Source organism: Malassezia pachydermatis (genome assembly GCF_001278385.1).
Source record: "Malassezia pachydermatis strain CBS 1879 chromosome Unknown scaffold1, whole genome shotgun sequence".
Classification (NCBI taxonomy): domain Eukaryota; kingdom Fungi; phylum Basidiomycota; class Malasseziomycetes; order Malasseziales; family Malasseziaceae; genus Malassezia; species Malassezia pachydermatis.
This window is the reverse complement of record NW_017253138.1, coordinates 891,266-909,667: the sequence shown is the minus strand read 5'-3', so window position 1 is coordinate 909,667 and position 18,402 is coordinate 891,266. Positions and strand designations below refer to the sequence as shown.

The window sequence follows — 18,402 nt, the reverse complement described above, 5'->3', positions numbered from 1 at the left end:
AGGACGGCGCACGACGGTGCGCGACCGCGCTCTTCGTGCCTCGCTTGCTTGGGATGGCGGCGGAGGAGCATGGCATTACGCTCGATGAGCTGGGTACGTACGACAGGACACTGACCATAGACGCGCAAGGGCCTGCGCCTATGAGCTCGGGCGATGCAGCTCTGCATGCGATGCTCGAGCAGCGGAAGCTGGCTGCCAAAGTGCCTGTGCCTACGTCGGACGTGCAGGTACGTGAACGTCTTCGTCATTATGGCGAGCCAGTTACGCTTTTTGGTGAGCGTGAGCCGGATCGACGTGCACGTCTACTTCAGGTCCTGATTGCACGGCATGGGAAACATGCTGTGAATCTCTCCCATGCGCCTACGCAGGGTGCGCAGGACGACCAGGACGACGATGACGAGGAAGAGTTTTATACCGAGGGGTCCGACGATCTCTTACTAGCGCGTCGTCATATTGCGGCTTTTTCACTGTCGCGTGCCAAAGCACGTACGGCACAGCAGCGATGGGAGGCGCAGGTGCCTTTGCAGGATGTGGCCGCCATGCGCAAAGCCGTTCTGGAGCCTTTGAAGACGTACCAATCGCTCGGTGCACAAGTAGCGGGGTCGCGGCCCATTTCCATGGTGCGCTACTCGCCTGACTCGTCGATGCTTGCGACGGGCAGTTGGTCCGGGGCAGCGGCGCTCTGGTCTATGCCGAATGCCAAGGCGATCCGTACTTTGCATGGTATGTATACGTGTCGTGACTTACTCGCAGCTCATGAGGATCGCGTAGCTGGCCTGGCATGGCACCCACAAGCGACACTCTCGCAGTCGAAAGAGAGTGTGAACCTGGCTACCGGCGCGGGCGACGGGCTTATTTGTACTTGGTCGCTGGGATCGGAGCAGCCTTTGCAGCGTCTTCAAGGCCACGAGGCACGTGTGTGTCGTATTGCGTTCCATCCCATGGGACGGTATCTAGCAAGTGCCTCGTTTGATGGGACATGGCGTATGTGGGATGTGGAACGTGGCACAGAGCTCCTTTTGCAAGAAGGCCATAGCCGCGAAGTGTATGCGGTGGATTTCCAAAACGACGGTGCTCTTTTGGCGTCAGGGTATGTCTTTGGCTTGTGGCTTACATGCAGCGGATTGGATGCGATTGGTCGTGTGTGGGATACACGTACGGGACGCACAGCCATGGTCCTAGATGGGCATGCCCGCGAAATTCTGTCCATGGCGTTTGCGCCGAATGGCTACCAAGTGCTCTCCGCCTCAGGCGACGATACGGTGCGCGTTTGGGACCTACGAACGCTCAGCAGCCTATATACCATTCCCGCGCACAGGAGCTCGGTAGCGGATGTGCGGTTCTTCCAGGCGGCGGATGAACGTCCACGTAGGCCTGTGCCTTGGTGGCAGGAGGATGCCCAGGAGGATGTCTCAATGGATGTGGACGTGCAGCCGACGTCGACGCCGACGCCGACACTGCGCCGCTCTGGCACGTACTTTGCTACAGCCGGGTACGATGGATATGTCAAGCTTTGGAGTGCCGATGATTGGCAGCTTGTCAAGTCGCTCAGTGGCGACGCTGGCAAAGTAATGAGCGTCGATATCAGTGCGGATGGCCAGTACCTCGCCAGTGGCGAATGGGCTCGCACGTTTAAGCTATGGGGCGCACTGTAGTATTTTGTTCCACATACTTGTCCTTTTTCAGCTATTGTACAATCCAACACAAATCATTTAGTCCATGTGCATACCCATCGACATGCCATCGTCGCCGGCGCTGACCAATGCACTCTTGCGCGCAGCCACCTTGACCTTCTTGCGCTCGGCCTTCGCGGCATCGGCCTGGATCGCGCGGCGCAGGTGCTGGTTACGGTGCACAGCCAAGCGATCGACTTCCTTGGCCTTGGCCTTGACGCTGCCGCCAGCCGCCTTGGCCATACGAGCACGGTAAAAGGCACGTTCGCGACGGGCCTTGATTTCCTGGATACGCTGCATAGCCGACAGCGTAGCCTGCACAAGATCACGGTCGTAGCGTACCGGCACATTACGGCGCTTCTCAAACTCGAGCGTCGAGTCGACGGTCATCTCCTTGCCCGAGGCTTTACGGAACGCCTTGGTCCAGCGCACCTTGCGTGGGTTGCGCTTCATCTTGAAGTTCTTGTGGCACTTCGACTTGCAAAAACGGAATACCTTGGCATCATTGCGCACAAAGGTAATGCCACGACCGGGGTACGAGGGCGCCGAACAGAAGAAGCAGTGCTCGACCCTCATAGCGTCGTCGTCGTCGCAGGCTTGGTATCTCGGTCTGTGTGGCTGGGCCCTGGAAAAAAAAATGGCTCGGCCGACAACGGTAGCTCGTTACTCCACATCGTGCGTCCCTGGCGCAGCAGCGGCGGGCGCCATGCGCCTAGCGTGCGATCCGTGCAGTACGACACGCGTGCGGTCGGGCGATAGGCGTCATGTTGGAAAAACGTACAGATACAGTGCTGCCTGCCCCTGTATCCCATTCCCATGAGAAGGGGATTTTATTTCGTATGCCGACAGCCTGGCTGCGTCGGCGCAAGACCATGATGGTCCTATTGGCCATGTTGACCCTGACATGCTTCTGGTTCTGGATGCATACAGCCCCTTGGATGTCTGTCTCCTCTTCGTCCAAACGCGCCCCTATTGACCCAGATATTCGCAAACTCTTACGTGAGGTGCCCGGCGCTATCCCAGGCAAAACGCCGAAACGCACAGACGTGGGCCGTCAAGGCATGCCATATCCCTCCAAAGAGGAGTTGACGATGCTCCTGATCGAACAGATGCAGGATCCAGAGTTCCGCGTCGATCATGGCGTTTGGAACGAGTGGCGGCATTGGCTCAAGGATGGGGCTACATGGCCCGACGATGCGCACATCCAATTTCTTACACAGCTCAAGCAAGTGTCCTCGAGTGGCCTTGACGATCTTCGGCTGTACCTCGAGTCGCCCATTGGATGGGAAATGAAGCATTTGCATGTGGCGCCCTTGACGGTCTTTTCCAAGTCGTACTGCCCCTACTCAAAGGCAGCCAAGGCGCTCCTCCACGAGTACGGCGCAACGTATACAGCCTACGACGTGGACTTGCGGCCTGATGCCCACCCTATCCAGCCCCTATTGTGGTATCTCACGGGCCACCGAACCTATCCCAAAGTCATGACGGGCCAGAAACTACTTGGTGGGAACGATCGCCTTCAAGAGCTACATGAGCGAGGCCTTTTGCGGGGCATCCTACATGGTGCCGGAGCGTTATAATACATAGACAGAGGAGCCATGGGCATTGTACGTTACTTTTTCTTCCCCTTCTTTTTCTTGCTAGACTTGCTCGTGGGTGCACTGGCCTTGTCTGCCACAGCATTCACGGCCTTCTCGGCTGTATTCGCCACGGCGGTGGCCGTGGCAGCGACGGGCGCCGCAGGCGGCTTCACACCGGACATGCGCTCCAGTAACTGTCGCTGGAATTCATCCAGACGATTGAGGATAATGGACGACTTGGCACGGAACTTGAGCGTCTGGGCATAAGTGCAACGCAACGTACCTCGCGGTTGTCTGTCAGTTTTACAACCAACGTCTGTGTCTTGGGCTGAGCCTTGACCAAAAAGCGAGACTGGCATAAGCGTAAACACCATGTACGTACCTGCCGTGGATTGCGGCTATACAGCTCGAGCGCCTGCGCCTTGAACTCGTTCCAGTGCTTCAAATACACCATGGCGGCGGCAAGGTCGCGAAGAGCGAGTGATTGGCTTACGTGGGCGCCATGGGGCAAAGACGAAAATAAGTTGGGCTGGCCCTGCGTCGTTCTTGTCGTCCGCTCACACGCGCATTGAGCTGGTTGTGCAGTGCCATCGCCTTGGGCAGGAGCAATATGGAGGTACGTACGTTGCGATGCTCACACTCTAGTCTTTTGCGAGTCTCTTGTACGAGACTATTGCACAAAATAAGCTATCTGGCTCGCGTGTCGCGCGCGTGACGGACAGTGCCACACAAGCCTTGTCTGTACGTATGCTATGTTTTCTGACATGCAGGACCCTGAAATGCTGGCCAAGACCATGCTGAAAGCGCACTTGCGTGCTTCCCCTGCTAACAAGCTAGTGTCCTTGTACTTATTTGATGCTGTGGCGCGTCATGCACAGGAAATCGCACGTCGTCAAGGCGCCGGGTTTGACTCTGACGACTCGCCGCAGACGCTAGCGGCGAATGCCTCTTCTTTTCTACGTGCACTGCACGAGCCCGCGGCACAAGTCGGTGTGGACTGTATGCAACATGTACCTCCAGAGCAGCGCGTATGTATTTCCTCTACTGACAGCCACAGGACAAAGTACGCAAAGTGATCGATATTTGGGGTCGTGCTGGCACGTTCCATGCGAAAATTCTGCAGCGCATTCAGGAAGAGGGATCCAGCACGTCGTCGGCTTCGTCGGCCTCCGCTCCGCCCCCTGGCCCGGCTCCTCGGCGGCCTCCGCCCCGGACGACAGCAGCGCCGACACAGCCTGCGTCGGCCGGCTTGCCTGCGAGTGTGCTGGCGCTTCTGAGTCCCCCGGGCGCTGGCTCGACCGCTTCGATGCCGTCCATGACTGCTGCGCCGAGCGCCCCCGATGTGCCTGCGTCGGTAAGTGCAATGCTGAGCCCCCCACCCACGAGTGGCAGCGGTGCCTCGTCGATGCCGTACTCGGCGGCGCCAGCTCCCTCGACCACAGCGCGTGCCCCATCCACGGAGCCTGCGCCGATCAAAGAAGATTTGAGCGCGTTTGACCAGGCGAGTTTTGATCCGACCAACTCGGCCCACTGGGAGCGCCTTTCGCAGCTCTGGAAGAATACATACCAATACGAGCCAACAGGCCCGGAGCTTATGATGGCGCTAAGTACGTACGACACCATCTGACCATGCAGTGTCTGGCATGCTATCGAAAGAGCAAGATCCACGATGGGGTGGGATGAACGGTATGCCGCCCATGATGCCAGGCATGCCTGGCATGCCACCTATGCCGCCTATGCCGCCTATGCCAGGGATGCCGGATTTGGCGTCTATGATGAGCCCACGGCCGTCGTAAGGCATACCTATCGTTTTTCTGACTCTGTCCATCTGCTTTTCTTCGCGTACTAGATACCCTGTCGACGGTGCGTGATCGCCGGCATTGATATAGCCTCCTAGTGTTCCTACGGCCCTTCCAGTGTCGTTCGTCGTGGCTTGGCTGGCCAGATCGACTCTTTTTTTAGGGCTGTATCACGTGGCCAGGCCCAAACACGCGTCGGTGGAGCGCAGTCCAACGGCGCGTGCAGCGGCCTTGGGGTTTCGTTGGTTGGCTCTAGCGTGGAGAGGCCCAGGCGTGTGCCTATAAACGGCTCGTGCTGTGTCGTAGTTTCGCACCTTGGTTCACGACCTACGTCCCTCCCTGGCGCACTTTTGTGTGATCGCCGAGCAGGGCTTGGTGGGAAGCCTAAAATGGCAGACAACAGCCAGGCGTTGTTGGCGGCGCCGCCTACAAGCCGGCCGCCGAGTCGGCCTTCGGCGTCTCGATCAAGGTTGTCCGGCGCTAGCTTGTCGTCGATGGATTGCCGTGTTTCTATGTCGGAGGAAGATACATCTCACTTGCTCTCCTGGACTGGCTCCTCTCATGTATTTGCCTCCGACTCTTTACCCTCGACACCACTTCCTTCAAGTGTGGCGACGTGCCCTGCCGATCCGCCCACAGCCTCCTCGGACAGCATTGCGCGATGCATGGCGCAACGCTACGGACTCGCGATGGAGCTGTACAAATCCGAGAAGGCCTATGTCCATGGCCTATGCATCCTTGACTCTGTACGTGATACCGTTATGGCTGCTTACATCCCAGTATTATTATACCCCGCTTCTGGCGTCTCTCCAGGATCCCACGCCGATCGTCTCTCGTCGTGTACTGAACCGTATCTTTTCTAACTTCTGCGATATATTGCAGCTGAGCAAAGAGCTACTGCTACGCCTGGAAGAACGGCTGGGGGATGCGAAGGCGTCTGCGGCTGTGCACGTCGACGGTGTCGCCATCTCGACGTGGGATCCACTTCATGATACGATCGGCGACTTGCTTGTCCCGGTGGCCCCGTTTCTCAAGATGTACTCCCTCTTTATGCAAAACTTTTCTCATGCCATGTCCTGTATTGAATCTGAACAACGAACTAACGAACGCTTCCGTCAATTTCTTACTCATGCCAATCACCATACTCGCTCGCTGCATCAGCGCGCTATGAAGCTCGGACTGGAGGCACAGCTCCTTACGTTGGTCCAGCGTGTCCCGCGATACAAGCTGCTACTGCGTGGCCTGCTTCAAAACACACCTACATGGCACCCTGACTACACATACTTACGTGAATCGTACCAAGTGGTCGACGATACGGCGTCGTACATCAACGAACATATCCGGCAGCATGAATTGGCCCTCACGGCCCTGGAACTGCAGCGTACGTTGCTTGGCCTGGACGAGCCCCTGGTCGTGCCGGGGCGTCGGCTTGTCAAGTACGGCATGCTGCTCAAGTCGACACGCAAAGACATCCAGCCTCACTGGTGCTATTTGTTTTCAGACTGTCTGCTTGTGACACGTGCCAAGGCAGATCCCATGAGCATGTCTGATGGCTCAGAGTCCCAGCGCTCATCGAGTGAGCTGGGGTGCTCGCCTGGTAGTGAGTCCAGTTGGCTGGCCAACCTAAGCAGCAATGAGACGTCGACGACGTTGCCTGTGCTCTCGCGTTCGTCGTCTTCGTTCATGACAGGCATGTTGGTCTACGTCACCCACAAGCTGCATCTGAACGATATCACTGTCGTTGCGCACGACGAAGTCGGCGTCGCAGGCGACGGTATGCCGATTTCTCACAGCTTGCCGAATCTATCGTCGTCCTCGGCTATGGAACGTACGACGTCAACACTGAAGCACAAATTTGAGATCCTATCGCCTCAGTGCAGTTTTTTCTTGTATGCGTCGACACGTGCGTCGAAGCAGAGCTGGGTCTCGACGATTCGCGAGACGCAGGACGAGCACCGTGCGACGTTGCCTTCCCTCCGTCAGAGTTTCGAGGCTGCCGAGCGTTCGTGGGACGAGGCTGGTGACCTTGGCCTTCCCGTTTCTACATCCTTGTCGTCCCTTAGCTCCTCGGTCTCGACAACCAGCACCATGACCACGAGCACTACCATGCCACCTCGCCCGGCCCTTCCGCCGCGCTTGTCGTCGCTGTTTGTGCGGCCATCGACCGTGCCGATTCTAGAAAACTATGTCGCGCCTGTCTGGGTACCCGACAGTCTAGCGACACGGTGCACACGCTGTGCCCATCCTTTCACGATGTGGCGCCGAAAGCACCATTGCCGGCTGTGTGGTCGTGTCTTCTGTGCGTCGTGTAGTAGCTGCTTGTTTGTGATTCGCGCGTCGGTCACGACGCCCAGCAGCGATGTACGTGCCCGGGCCTGCCAAGCGTGCTTCCTATCGACGTTCGTCTCGACGCGACCACGTCACGTAGCCCGTCGGTCGATGGAGAACCACGTCACGACCGCCATCCATGTCCCGGCGGCGACGCCGGCCAAAGGCCGTGAGCGGACCTCGTCCACGACGTCCTCCGCGCTGGCCACGGAGCCGAGGCGGCCTGTGCTGCACCCCATCCCGGATGTGCCTGCCTCGCAGCACATGCCTACCTCCTTGTCGTCGCCAGCTGCGACGTCTACATCGACGACACTGCCGACGCTTTCTGACATGACGACCGCCACGACCTCACCCGCGCCGGCTGAGCCGGAAGTACCTCGGCGCGTCCGCAGGGGCCACATACGTCGCTGGTCGATTGTGAGCCAACCTGCGGGCGAAATACCCAGCACACCACGTATGCAAGTGGAGACTACATCGGTCGGCGCAGGCACCTTGGAGCAGCATGTGTCGCATTTCGGCCCTGCCTCGGCGTGGGCTCACGATCCCAGAGAGGCAAAGAGTCTGCGTCCTTCCCGCGCGGTACATACCAAGCGATCGACCGAGTCGCTTCGTAGCATTTCCCAAGCGACTGTGTGGCTCCAGTCGATGTTGGGCCGTAGCGGTGCTACTACATAGATAGAGGTACACGAGCGAGCCAAATCAGTGTGGACTGTGCGCATAAATCACGTGGGCCAACAATGCGCGACGCGCCGTGGAGAAGCCAGCCGTTTGACGTAGATCGTTGTGGTGGTGAGAGCGCGTGTGTGAATGGCCCTGGATGGACAGGCCGACGCCGTCGTAGGTACGTCGGACGACGACGAAGCGGTCGGGTGGGCAAGCGATGCTGAATGGGGCGAGTTGGTGCCGACGACACGAAGTCGGAAGAAATGGAATCTATTTCATGCGGCGCCACGGCGTGTCATGTTCCAGTCCATCCCCTCTCGCTCGGCCACAGCGTCGCCGCTTCTGCCGCTTCGTACCGCGTCAGTGCCTACTTCTGCGCCCGATCCTGCGACAACGTCTGTACTACCGCCGCCTGCCGTGACTACATCGATACCCTCTCCTCCACGCCGTCACTTGCGCGCGCGCAAGCCTGCCCAGATCCACCCCTATACCATTGAGGCCTTGCAGTACCGTCGCGAGCTGTATGCGAACGACTGGGAAGATGCTGTGGTGTCCCAACGCGAATGGCGTCGACGTCCGATACACGAGGACGTGCCTTCCTCGTCCCTGCCTGACACTAGTTCGCGCCCTCGCTCGCGACCTCGCTCGCGTTCGCGTTCGCGTTCGCGTTCACGTTCACGCTCCCCTTCGCTGACCATTGATCATGCGACTTCGTCCGCGTCCGAGGCCGACTCGTCCGATGACAGCACGGACTATGAACGTCGATTCCGCGTCCTCAAGCACATGATGCCGGCGCACATGGCGCGCGCGTGCATTGACGACCTACGTGCTATGCGGCATGGCCATGCGTACGACGAATCCGCGTCCAGCAGCGATGCAGACGACATGCCTTGCCCAGCGGTGCCAGCGCCCAGCGGTGCGTTACAACCTGGCGAATCACGTCGTCGGATTCGTGCGCGATCTACCTCGGCGTCCATGCCGCTTTGGAGCGATGCGTCGTCGGACGAAAGCAGCGAACCGACTCCTACACGCTCGCCCTCGCCACAGTGGCAGGATGGCGATGTACGTACGTGGATGCGACAGCGATCCCCGTCGCCTGTGCAAGAAGCCGATGCGATCGATCGAATGCTCGCACGAACGCATGCGGAACGCCCACCGACATGGCGACGACAACGGCACCGACGACAGGGCCAGCATGGCTTTGGCGAGGCAGCGGCGGTGTCTCGTACCGCGAAACGATCACGTCGGACACATGCTATGCCATCTACTCGGCGCGCATCTCGTGTTGCTGTCCCTGCGTGGATTCAAGGGCTGGATGATACGGCGCCCTCCGCCTCGGCCTCGACGACGACAAGCAAGGCTCGAGCCACGTCTCGTTCTTCCGTGACGGTTGTGCCCGGCGTCGCAAGTGGCCATGTCGTGGGCGTGCCTACGCAGCGTGGCGACTTGTCGTCACATACACGTTTGCCATACATTCCTGCATCGCATGGATGGATCAACGTCGCACGAGATGTACGAGTAGCGAGGCCTCCTACGGACATGCCGCCCCACGGATGGCCGACCAAGCCGCAACCTGTCCGTCGTTCGTCGCCAGCGCGGCCCATGGCGCCATTGACGGTGCCTTCGCCAGACAATGCGTCCGCCTTACCGACAGCTTGGCAGGCGACGCCGTCCGCCTGGCATGCAGACTTGCAGCAGTTCCTTTGGTGGGATACCGTGCGTCAGATCCCGTGTGATTTTGGAGTTCGGCCTCCGCCTGTAGGCCTTGCCTTTGCGTCCAGCACCGACTTGGGGCGTGGTCGGCTGCATGCCCTGCTGCAATGCGCCACGGCCACGACGACGTACGACGTGCCACAGTGCCATGCCCATGGCCTGGCCTGGCACGCGTCTATGAGCCAGGACGATGTGGCGCACGCGTTGCTCACTGTGACGGATCGATTGGACGACAGCGTGGCCACAGCCGATCTCCTCCATTTCCTCGGCGTATGGTTCACATGGCAAGCGACACATACCCCTACGGCCGACGCTGTGCATGTGGAAGGCGCATGGGAGGCGGAAGCGGCCTGTGCGATGCTTTGCACATGGCTCCAAGACGCGCTGGATCGATGTACATCGAGCTCGCCGCGCCTTTCCCTACAGCTTTTGTGGTGCCGCGTGCAAGTGTTGTTCCGCATGCACTGCGTCATGCCAGATCGCGCTGTGAGTGTGTTGGAAGCAGCGCATCCCCTCGTCGTACGTCTTTTGCTGCATGGGCTTGCGACCGTATGGGAGACCATGCCGTCTGAAGGGACATGGGACAATGCCTACGCTGTGCTATGGATCAGTCTTGTGCATGTCCTCAACGCGATTGATGCGTTGGCGTTCTGGGACGTATGGGAGGCAGCCTGCGACGAATGGCATCGCACAGCGCCGACGGCCACGCCGCTTCTTGTGACGTGTGAGCGGACGTGGTTTGCGTTGCTGAGCGTGTGTGCTCTTTCGCATTTCCATGCGGCGACGGGCCTCGCCGGCCGCACGCCGCATCTCGCGGCGCACTGGCCGCTCGTGCAGCGTCTCATGGCACGTGTCCAGCTTCGGTACGACGAACACGTAGAGCACGCTGTACCCCGTGCGCTGGTCGCACGTCGCGATGCGTACATATATACCCTGCTACGTCGGTGCTGGCTCCTTCACGAGCGTTGGCAGTGGTCGTTTCAACACGCTGAGCCGCTTTTGCGCCACGTCTTCGATATCTTTGATGCACACCGCTTGGCAGATCTGCCTTCTGAAACGGACCACGACTTTGCGCCGTTCTTGCGGCGCTTCGATACCTCGGCCCTGTACGATGCACCATGTACGTCTGCCTACCAGCTGTTTTTGCAGCTGCTCGCCCACACCAGTCGTACATGGCAAGCACAACCGGACGCGTCACGACGTCTAGCCCGTCTCTTTTCGCGCATGACACCTGTCCGTGTGATGCCCTTTACGAAGGCGCAGCCACCGCTGTCGACAGAGCGTGCGATGCTGTTCAATCACTATTCGCTGGTCATGCTCTTCCTTCTTTTTGAGCCTACGTCTGCCAAGCAGCGCCTTCGGCAGATTCGCAGCTTTCTCCCGTTTGCTAGTGCAGATCGCGCGAGTCAGATTGCTTGCATTCGCGCGGTGGTGTATGCTGGCACGCTTTTTCGTCAGCATGCACAGGACTTGGCGCCCATCGTGGCATGGCTTGTGGATGTACTGCAGGCCCTGCACGCAGAAGGACTAGAGCACGCCTCGCTGGCAACGACGGGGATGGAAGCGCGACGGACCCAGCAAATGCGCAAGGAGGCTACACGCATGATGGCCGTCGTTCTGCGCTCCATTCAGCACTTGATTCGACATGCGTCCCTGCAGCCAGATGCCCCTGTGCCCTATCCACCCATCTCGCTGCTGCATACCGCATGGACACGCGATGTCTTTGCTTCCGATCTCTCGCCGGACGTGCAAATGGAAGCGCTGCGTATTGTCCAAGTGTTTTTAGAGGCACGGCAGCAGTCACTCTCGAGGCCCACGCAAGCAAGTCAAGGCACAGCAGACTCCATGGACGACGACAACGACGACGACGACGATGCATGGATGCGCGATCCCGCCTTGGCATCACTGCTAGGCGAAGACTGGCAGCCGCCGCCGGACGAAGCGCTGGCGGCGCATGTGGATGCCAATATATCGCCTATGCTCTTCCGACTGTTGACGCAGTGGACGTCCACACGTTCCTCTACGGCGTCGGATACTGCCTTAGAGGCTTTGGTGGCGCAGGCAGAAGCACAAGATCGGTTAGGGCTGCTGGTCGATGTATGGGCCGCGTGTGGTGCTGTGCTTGTTTCACAGAGTCGGCGCGCATGGTCAGCGTACTTAACGCTAGGTCGCGAGTCGTGGAAACGGCTGTCAGATCCCATTCGAAAACGTGATGTGGCAGTTCGTTTGGCTGTACGAATTGCCGAGTACGATCATGCAGCCGTACGGAACGAGCCCATGGAGCTGATGTTGGTGTGGTTCCATACGATCCTTGCGTACCATACTACGATGCAGACGACACTGACATCGCTTCTGCAGGCAGCACAAGTGCCATGGTTTGCTACACTTGACGTCCCATCGTCCCACGACGCGTTTGTCACACAGCGACGCACATTGGTAGCGGACGTCTTGGACGCGATGTGGCCTACCGAAGCTGTGCAGGTACATATGGCCATCCAATGCGTCTCGGCCTTGCTGTCGGCCATGCGAGCGTACGTCGAAGTGGTATCGGACCCCACCTACTGGGCATGGTGTGAAGAAATCCTTGCCATGATCCCTACCATGGACGAGCGAATCCTACGGGGCGTACGGACCGAGCTACACTCTACATCTACACTGCTCGCCCAACGGCGCACCACGGCCCTCACGACGACGACGACGTAAGCGTGCCCTGCATTTGTGCCTGGGCCACGCAGCACAAAATCGATACCTGATTCGCCACATCCTGCAAACGACGCACGACTTTGCGGTTCCCTGATGTAAAATGCATTTCTTCATAGATCAGGCCCTGCTCACGGCAGAAGGGCACAATAAACCTGTCACGCGCCTGCCGAAGATTGTGGCGTGGCATACGCGGGAACAAATGGTGGGTGACTTGCATGTGCAGACCGCCATGGAAAAAGTCCAGCGACTTGGGGCACTCCACGTCCATGGTAGTGCGAATCTGACGCGAGGCAAAGCACTCCTGTGGTCCGAGATCACTTGTGTCCTGGCCAAAGTGCGACAATACAATCTGAATATGCAAGGGGCTCGTGACAATGTGTGAGAGGAGTAGGTACCCAATACGCATTCGCCAGCTTGGGAGTGGGGCTAGCACGTAACAAGGGAACCACGTCCAAAAACTGATCAGGCCTAATAGCTCGATCCAGAACCACACGTTGCGGCGCGCACGTAACAGCAAGAATGAATACGATAGCGCATAGAGATTGAATCGCGCCACGGACATAATGATAAAGTACAATTTGTGCTGAAAGCGGAGGAGCCATCGCGCTGCCGCATCAAAGGGCATAGAGCGGCGGTAGTATGACGAATACAGGCCCACTGGCTCGTCGCCATGCGGCTTCGGCACCTTGGGCAGGAACATAGGGCTGATGGCAAAAATGGGCATGTGCTGAATATCGGGGTCATGCTCTGGATGGTTCGTCACAAGGTGGTGCACGTCATGGTTGTCACACCACCAATTCAGCGATAAGCCGCCGACGTACGATGCAACAATAATACCTAGCAAGCGGTCCACCCAGTAGATGTGCGTAATCCCAGTATGCCCTGCATCATGGGCTACGAACGCAAGCTGGTGCCAGAATGCGCCGAGACAGATGGACGATGCTGTGAATGCCATCGTGGCAGCCCAGCCAGTGTGCGCTTGGCCGTATTGGTAAAATACGTAGGCACCGAGCGCAAACAGGCCATACCGAAGGCACTCACGGCCATAGTTGTGGGCATGCAGCTCGAACATACCCGCCTCTTTTAGTCGCATATGCAACTGCTCAAAGGCCGCAGATATACGAGCTTCGCGCACCGAGTCCAGCGAGCTGGGCGGTGGCTCCAGCATATCCACCGGTAGAGGGAAAGACAAGACACGCTCCTTGTTCTTGGCTTCAGGATGCATCGCCACATATGCATTCCATGCCGCAAGCTGGGCATGAGGATGCTCCAGGGCACCATGGCGGTACCCTAGCTGAATGGGCGGCATGAGTGGTTTGTACACACGGCCTTTCGATACGTCTGTCGCATCTTCCTCGGCCAGTTGTGCGACAGCAAACTTGCGCATACGCGCAATGGTTTCATCTGAATGGTACACTTCAATTTCATCTTTGGCATCACGACCGACAAAGTGCAGGATGGCTGTATCGCCACCTGGGTGCTGCGAGGCCCAGCGGTCGAGCTTGTAGATCAGACGGCGGTGCACAACAAGCACTTCGCCATTCGCAATACGACGTGCCAGTTCGGCTCGCGTATATACAGTGCGTGGGAGCGACGTACCCGACTCTACCGCTGGGACGGTGGACATGGGCTTCGCGTCGATCTGCATGGCGGCAGCAGTCATACGATCCCTGCGCCTTTCATGTCTGTGCATCGGACATTGCCCATCACGTGCAGGCAGGCCTCGTGCCTGGCTGCACCGGTGGTGGTGAACGCCGCGGCGCACGGGCTTTGGCCTCGCTTCTCGAAACGCACGTACGATGGCGCCTCCCTTGCTCCACGCAACGTTTGCTGCAGATGTACCTGTATATGCACTAGTATTTGCAGGGGATGATCATGTAGTCTTTGTTGGTGGCGGTGGCGCAGGTCGCAGTGGTGTAGCCAATGTCATTGTACGTCGATGTCCGACTGACAAACTCAGAAAGCGGCTTCCTTGCCGATTGACCCAGAGAAGCCCTCGCTTCGCCCAGCTGGTGAGCTGAAGCTCAGTTCACAGGAAGATGCGCCTATGTGTTTGGCCATCCATCCCTCGGTATGTGAAGTCGCACTTACACGCAGCATCCGCATCTCGTGTGCGGTATCAATGCCGCCGCCGATCAAATGAGCACAGGCCCTAATCAGCATGTCCGGTTGTTCGAATATCAGATCCAAGATATGGTCGATCCTACGGAGGAGACGGAGGCAACGTACGTATATGTGATCTAACCATAGGCCTGGCCTCATGTCCATTCAGCCTACGTCGTCGTACGAATCCTTGGGCTTGTCCAACCCTGACCATTACCAAAAGACGGCCACATTCTCCCCCGACGGCAAGTTCCTGGCTGTTGCCAGTACCAATGGCCTGGTTCAGCTGCACCGCTACCCGAGTATGGAGACAGTCTTTTCTACGCATGTTGGCGTCCTGTCGCTTGACGAGGAAATTTACGATACAGACTTTTCGCACGACAGTCGTCAGCTGGCTATTACGACGGCCAATCGTCTGCTGATTCTTTCCACAGCGCCCAAAACGACCGATGGAGATACACCTACGTTCTCACCACGCATTCTGCAGACCATTGAACAACCGAAAGTCGGTAGTGGGAAAGGCCAATTCCGCATGGCGAAGTTCGGGCGTGGTCCGTTGCTGCATTCAAGCTCAAAACATGCACTGTATACACTCATCAATGACGAAAGTGTGCCTGGGAGCAAGGCACGCCGGAGTTACGTGGCCATGTGGGATGTCGATACATGGACGGTGAAAAAGATTCGTACCGTCTCGCAACGCCCTGCTACCGTGTTGGCTGTCAGTCCTAATGGCCGGCTTGTGGCTGTGGGCGCCTCTGATATGACACTGAGTGTTTATCGTGCGTCTACATTGCAATTCCTGTGCAAGGCAGACAAGGTCCACGATTTCCCGCCGACATGTCTGGCGTTCTCCCCCAACTCTCGCATGCTCGTGAGTGGCAGCGCGGATTCATCTGTGCGTGTGACGGTGCTGCCTACGCATCTGCTGCCTCGGCACGGTACGTATACATACAAGCTACTTACGCCAGTCATTTCGGATGAATCTATTTTTGTGGTGTTCTGTATCCTCCTTGTGCTTGCTGCCATGATCATTCCGTCGTACCTGCAGGACTAAGGGCGAACCACTGGGTGAAGATACGCTCTTCGTACGCTTGATCTGCTTTCTCATCCATAGCATTCACATGGGTATCTAGTTCGACATCGATACACTCGTCGACAAACTCACTGGTCACGTTCTCCATCGATGCTGGCGAAGGTATTGGCCCGGCCGTTCGCTCCCACGGTACAATTACATCGTTGGGGTCGATGTGTTCATAGGGCGTGTCATCGTCCACCAGCGTATCCGTGGCATACGACGTATCGGAGAGCGCACTTGCGCTACTTGCCATCTCTGTCGATGGAGAGGACGATACAGATTCGCTGTCCGAGTCGCTGCTGGATGCATCCCAATCGTCCGGCACACGAAGAGACGACGTAGTGGCAAGACCCGGTACATTTTGTGGTATGGATTGGGTCCAAGCCACAGGCGCATCACAATGTGTTGCCACATCGGCAATGGCATGCAGCATATCGGCATTCCAGCCATGAACGGTAGGTGGTGCTCCATCTGTGTTGTCCTGCGATGCGATCTCCTCACTCGGAGGCTCCTCTGTCGTATGGTACTCAGGGTATACGTATCCCAGCCGGGCTACAGTGGTCCATACGGTGTGTTTGTCCATAGGGTGTTTGAGCTTCGCACGCTCAGCGACGATCGTTAGTTCGTACATAACGCGAAGAAGCCACGCGTAAAGACACTTGGATAGTATCTCGTATACAGGCGCTGTGACATGCAGCGAGGTATGTGCATAGTCCTGAATCGCATCGATGTCTAAGATGTCCAGATGCGGCGCAATACCAGCGCAGCGGGGATCGCGGGTCCATTGGAGGCGCAGCGCTGTCCAAGGCCAATCATGTACGTCGAAGGTGGACGAGGTGCCATCTAATGCATGCAAATATTTCCATGCCACAAGCTGATTCATGACGCGTGCCACGTCGTCTCGCGTACGAAGCGGCGGCACCGGCGAATGATGAGCCCACGCAAGGTAGTCTGCTGTCATAGCGATACCCGAAGTGGCCTCCGCATCATTGGTACCTACCTCTACCAACCGTGCAACAAGGTCTGAAACGGTTTCCGATGGAACGTCATCCGCCAACGTCCTGGGCCGTGTAGCGTACAAATACTGGGCGACATGATAGAGCTGCTCGTTGACATACACAGGGGTAGACAAGGGTACTTGAGGCATGCGCCACGTAGTTTGCTGGGCAAGTGCATGAGCATGTTGTTCCTCCCAATCTATCCAGGCATGGGACATGGTATGCGCAGCCGGTAGGCGCTCCAGTCTACGCCGGCGAGCCACATGGCGTCGTGCTCCATACCGCCGTTGGTCGTATCGCTGAACCCGCGCAGCGTACCGATCAAAACGACGGAGCGCAGTACATACATCCCCAAGCGACTTGGTACCTACGTCGCGCGCTATCAAGTCGGGACGTAGGCGCGAATGACGGGCGAGGGCTTGGAAGAATGTTGATCTTTCCGTGGGTGTCCATGCCTCCCACCATGGCCACGACGGCTCAGCTGGGCAAATCTCTGGGACTTGGGCCTGGTATACATGCCGCGCATAGAAGAGTGCATATTGCTCAACCGATCGTGGCGTACATCGATGGGACGCTTCGGCTCTCGGCTCCGCCTCGCCCATCTCGCCGTGGAGGCGAGGGCTTGGCGATGCAGGTGGAGCTAGGCTGACAGCAACGAACGAACGTCTTCCTCCTCCACACGTATGACAGGCACCGACGCGGCGGACGAGGGTGGGACGTCGCCTGAGGCTGGTCGCGTCGAGACCAATCGCATGCTGGGTTCGTAGGTACATGACTAACAGGATAGCGCGCAAGCAGCTTCGTGCGATGGCGACGGCACGCGCTAGTCCCGGCGGTCCTTCGTCCGTCCGTGACGCCACCGCTCGAGCGCCAGCCGCCGTCACGACGCCAGCACGGCCTACAGCGCCTGCAGCGCTCCCTCGCGACAAGGCGCTCGGCGACTATATTGAGTTTGATTTAACGCGGCTGCACAATTCGAAAGGTGGTTTCCTCGTTGATGAGAATGAAGGCCAAGACGCCTTGCAAGCGCTTGAAGAGCAGCGGAAAGAGCGCGAGCGTGAGAAGCAGCGTATGCGAGATCAAATGGAGCCTGGTATTCGATTGGATCCTACGTCACGTCCAGTGTGTGAGATGTGCCAGTCTCCTGATATCATGTACGATCCATTCTTGCGTGTATTCAACGTTTGCGTGTGTCGCGAATGCGAGCGGCAACATCCGGAAAAGTATAGCTTGCTGACCAAGACCGAGGTCAAAGAGGTACGTACTTGTTTCGCTCATGACAGGATTACTTGTTAACTGATGGTGTGTGGCGTATACGACTTACCGCAGCCGAACTGGCCGATGGCGAATTGCTCCCGCATCTTCTGAAGAAGAATCCACACAAATCTACCTACAGCAACATGATGCTATTTATGCGATGCCAGGTCGAAGCATACGCCTTCTCCGATGCCAAGTGGAAGTCACCGGAAGGACTTGATGCCGAGTACCATCGCCGCAACGAGGAACGCGCACGCAAACGCACACGTCGCTTTCAGCAAGGTCTCGAGCGGTTACGAAAGCGCACAATTCGCGACAACCTGTGGCAGCAGCGCAAGGACGCTGAACATGTGCACGAATGGGCCCAACTTGGACCTACCCAGCAGCAATGCCGCGGATGTGGTCAGCGTATCACCGTGGAAGAGTTGTAATATACCATAGCTTAGCCCTACACATGCTTAGTCAGCCACCTCAGCGCGACGCGTTCGATGCAACAAGATGGCAGCCACC

At 58.0% G+C, this 18,402-nt stretch overlaps 11 protein-coding genes across 11 annotated transcripts; 7 read left to right on the top strand and 4 right to left on the bottom strand.

Moving 5' to 3' along the window:
• Window positions 1-53: 53 nt before the first annotated feature.
• On the top strand, window positions 54-1,655 carry Malapachy_3392 (wd40 repeat-like protein; the record flags this gene model as incomplete). The annotated part of the gene is made up of 4 exons (XM_018137863.1): window positions 54-93; window positions 121-723; window positions 754-1,090; window positions 1,121-1,655. The coding sequence occupies 4 exons, from the start codon at window positions 54-56 to the stop codon at window positions 1,653-1,655; spliced, it is 1,515 nt and encodes a 504-aa protein (XP_017993912.1).
• Window positions 1,656-1,712: 57 nt separating this feature from the next.
• Malapachy_3379 (ribosome biogenesis protein rlp24) lies at window positions 1,713-2,249 on the bottom strand (the record flags this gene model as incomplete). Its single annotated transcript, XM_018137851.1, has 1 exon — window positions 1,713-2,249. The coding sequence occupies one exon, from the start codon at window positions 2,247-2,249 to the stop codon at window positions 1,713-1,715; it is 537 nt and encodes a 178-aa protein (XP_017994002.1).
• A 188-nt stretch (window positions 2,250-2,437) lies between these two features.
• Window positions 2,438-3,253, top strand: Malapachy_3424 (putative glutaredoxin; the record flags this gene model as incomplete). Its single annotated transcript, XM_018137894.1, has 1 exon — window positions 2,438-3,253. The coding sequence occupies one exon, from the start codon at window positions 2,438-2,440 to the stop codon at window positions 3,251-3,253; it is 816 nt and encodes a 271-aa protein (XP_017993705.1).
• Window positions 3,254-3,285: 32 nt separating this feature from the next.
• Malapachy_3412 (signal recognition particle 9 protein) lies at window positions 3,286-3,707 on the bottom strand (the record flags this gene model as incomplete). The annotated part of the gene is made up of 3 exons (XM_018137882.1): window positions 3,286-3,510; window positions 3,537-3,605; window positions 3,636-3,707. The coding sequence occupies 3 exons, from the start codon at window positions 3,705-3,707 to the stop codon at window positions 3,286-3,288; spliced, it is 366 nt and encodes a 121-aa protein (XP_017993859.1).
• Window positions 3,708-3,863: 156 nt separating this feature from the next.
• Window positions 3,864-5,049, top strand: Malapachy_3423 (hypothetical protein; the record flags this gene model as incomplete). Its single annotated transcript, XM_018137893.1, has 5 exons — window positions 3,864-3,869; window positions 3,899-3,994; window positions 4,024-4,281; window positions 4,305-4,860; window positions 4,889-5,049. The coding sequence occupies 5 exons, from the start codon at window positions 3,864-3,866 to the stop codon at window positions 5,047-5,049; spliced, it is 1,077 nt and encodes a 358-aa protein (XP_017993700.1).
• Window positions 5,050-5,546: 497 nt separating this feature from the next.
• Malapachy_3419 (pleckstrin domain-containing protein) lies at window positions 5,547-8,055 on the top strand (the record flags this gene model as incomplete). Its single annotated transcript, XM_018137889.1, has 2 exons — window positions 5,547-5,798; window positions 5,833-8,055. 2 exons carry the CDS (start codon window positions 5,547-5,549, stop codon window positions 8,053-8,055), a joined length of 2,475 nt encoding a protein of 824 aa, XP_017993856.1.
• A 132-nt stretch (window positions 8,056-8,187) lies between these two features.
• Window positions 8,188-12,459, top strand: Malapachy_3416 (hypothetical protein; the record flags this gene model as incomplete). Its single annotated transcript, XM_018137886.1, has 1 exon — window positions 8,188-12,459. The coding sequence occupies one exon, from the start codon at window positions 8,188-8,190 to the stop codon at window positions 12,457-12,459; it is 4,272 nt and encodes a 1,423-aa protein (XP_017993863.1).
• Window positions 12,440-14,107, bottom strand: Malapachy_3381 (delta 8-sphingolipid desaturase; the record flags this gene model as incomplete). Its single annotated transcript, XM_018137853.1, has 1 exon — window positions 12,440-14,107. One exon carries the CDS (start codon window positions 14,105-14,107, stop codon window positions 12,440-12,442), a length of 1,668 nt encoding a protein of 555 aa, XP_017993955.1.
• Window positions 14,108-14,258: 151 nt separating this feature from the next.
• On the top strand, window positions 14,259-15,616 carry Malapachy_3373 (wd40 repeat-like protein; the record flags this gene model as incomplete). The annotated part of the gene is made up of 5 exons (XM_018137845.1): window positions 14,259-14,390; window positions 14,420-14,530; window positions 14,557-14,684; window positions 14,710-15,500; window positions 15,531-15,616. The coding sequence occupies 5 exons, from the start codon at window positions 14,259-14,261 to the stop codon at window positions 15,614-15,616; spliced, it is 1,248 nt and encodes a 415-aa protein (XP_017993998.1).
• Malapachy_3361 (hypothetical protein) lies at window positions 15,591-16,784 on the bottom strand (the record flags this gene model as incomplete). The annotated part of the gene is made up of 1 exon (XM_018137833.1): window positions 15,591-16,784. The coding sequence occupies one exon, from the start codon at window positions 16,782-16,784 to the stop codon at window positions 15,591-15,593; it is 1,194 nt and encodes a 397-aa protein (XP_017994071.1).
• A 534-nt stretch (window positions 16,785-17,318) lies between these two features.
• Window positions 17,319-18,323, top strand: Malapachy_3345 (dna repair protein; the record flags this gene model as incomplete). The annotated part of the gene is made up of 3 exons (XM_018137817.1): window positions 17,319-17,394; window positions 17,423-17,892; window positions 17,919-18,323. The coding sequence occupies 3 exons, from the start codon at window positions 17,319-17,321 to the stop codon at window positions 18,321-18,323; spliced, it is 951 nt and encodes a 316-aa protein (XP_017994192.1).
• Window positions 18,324-18,402: the final 79 nt, after the last annotated feature.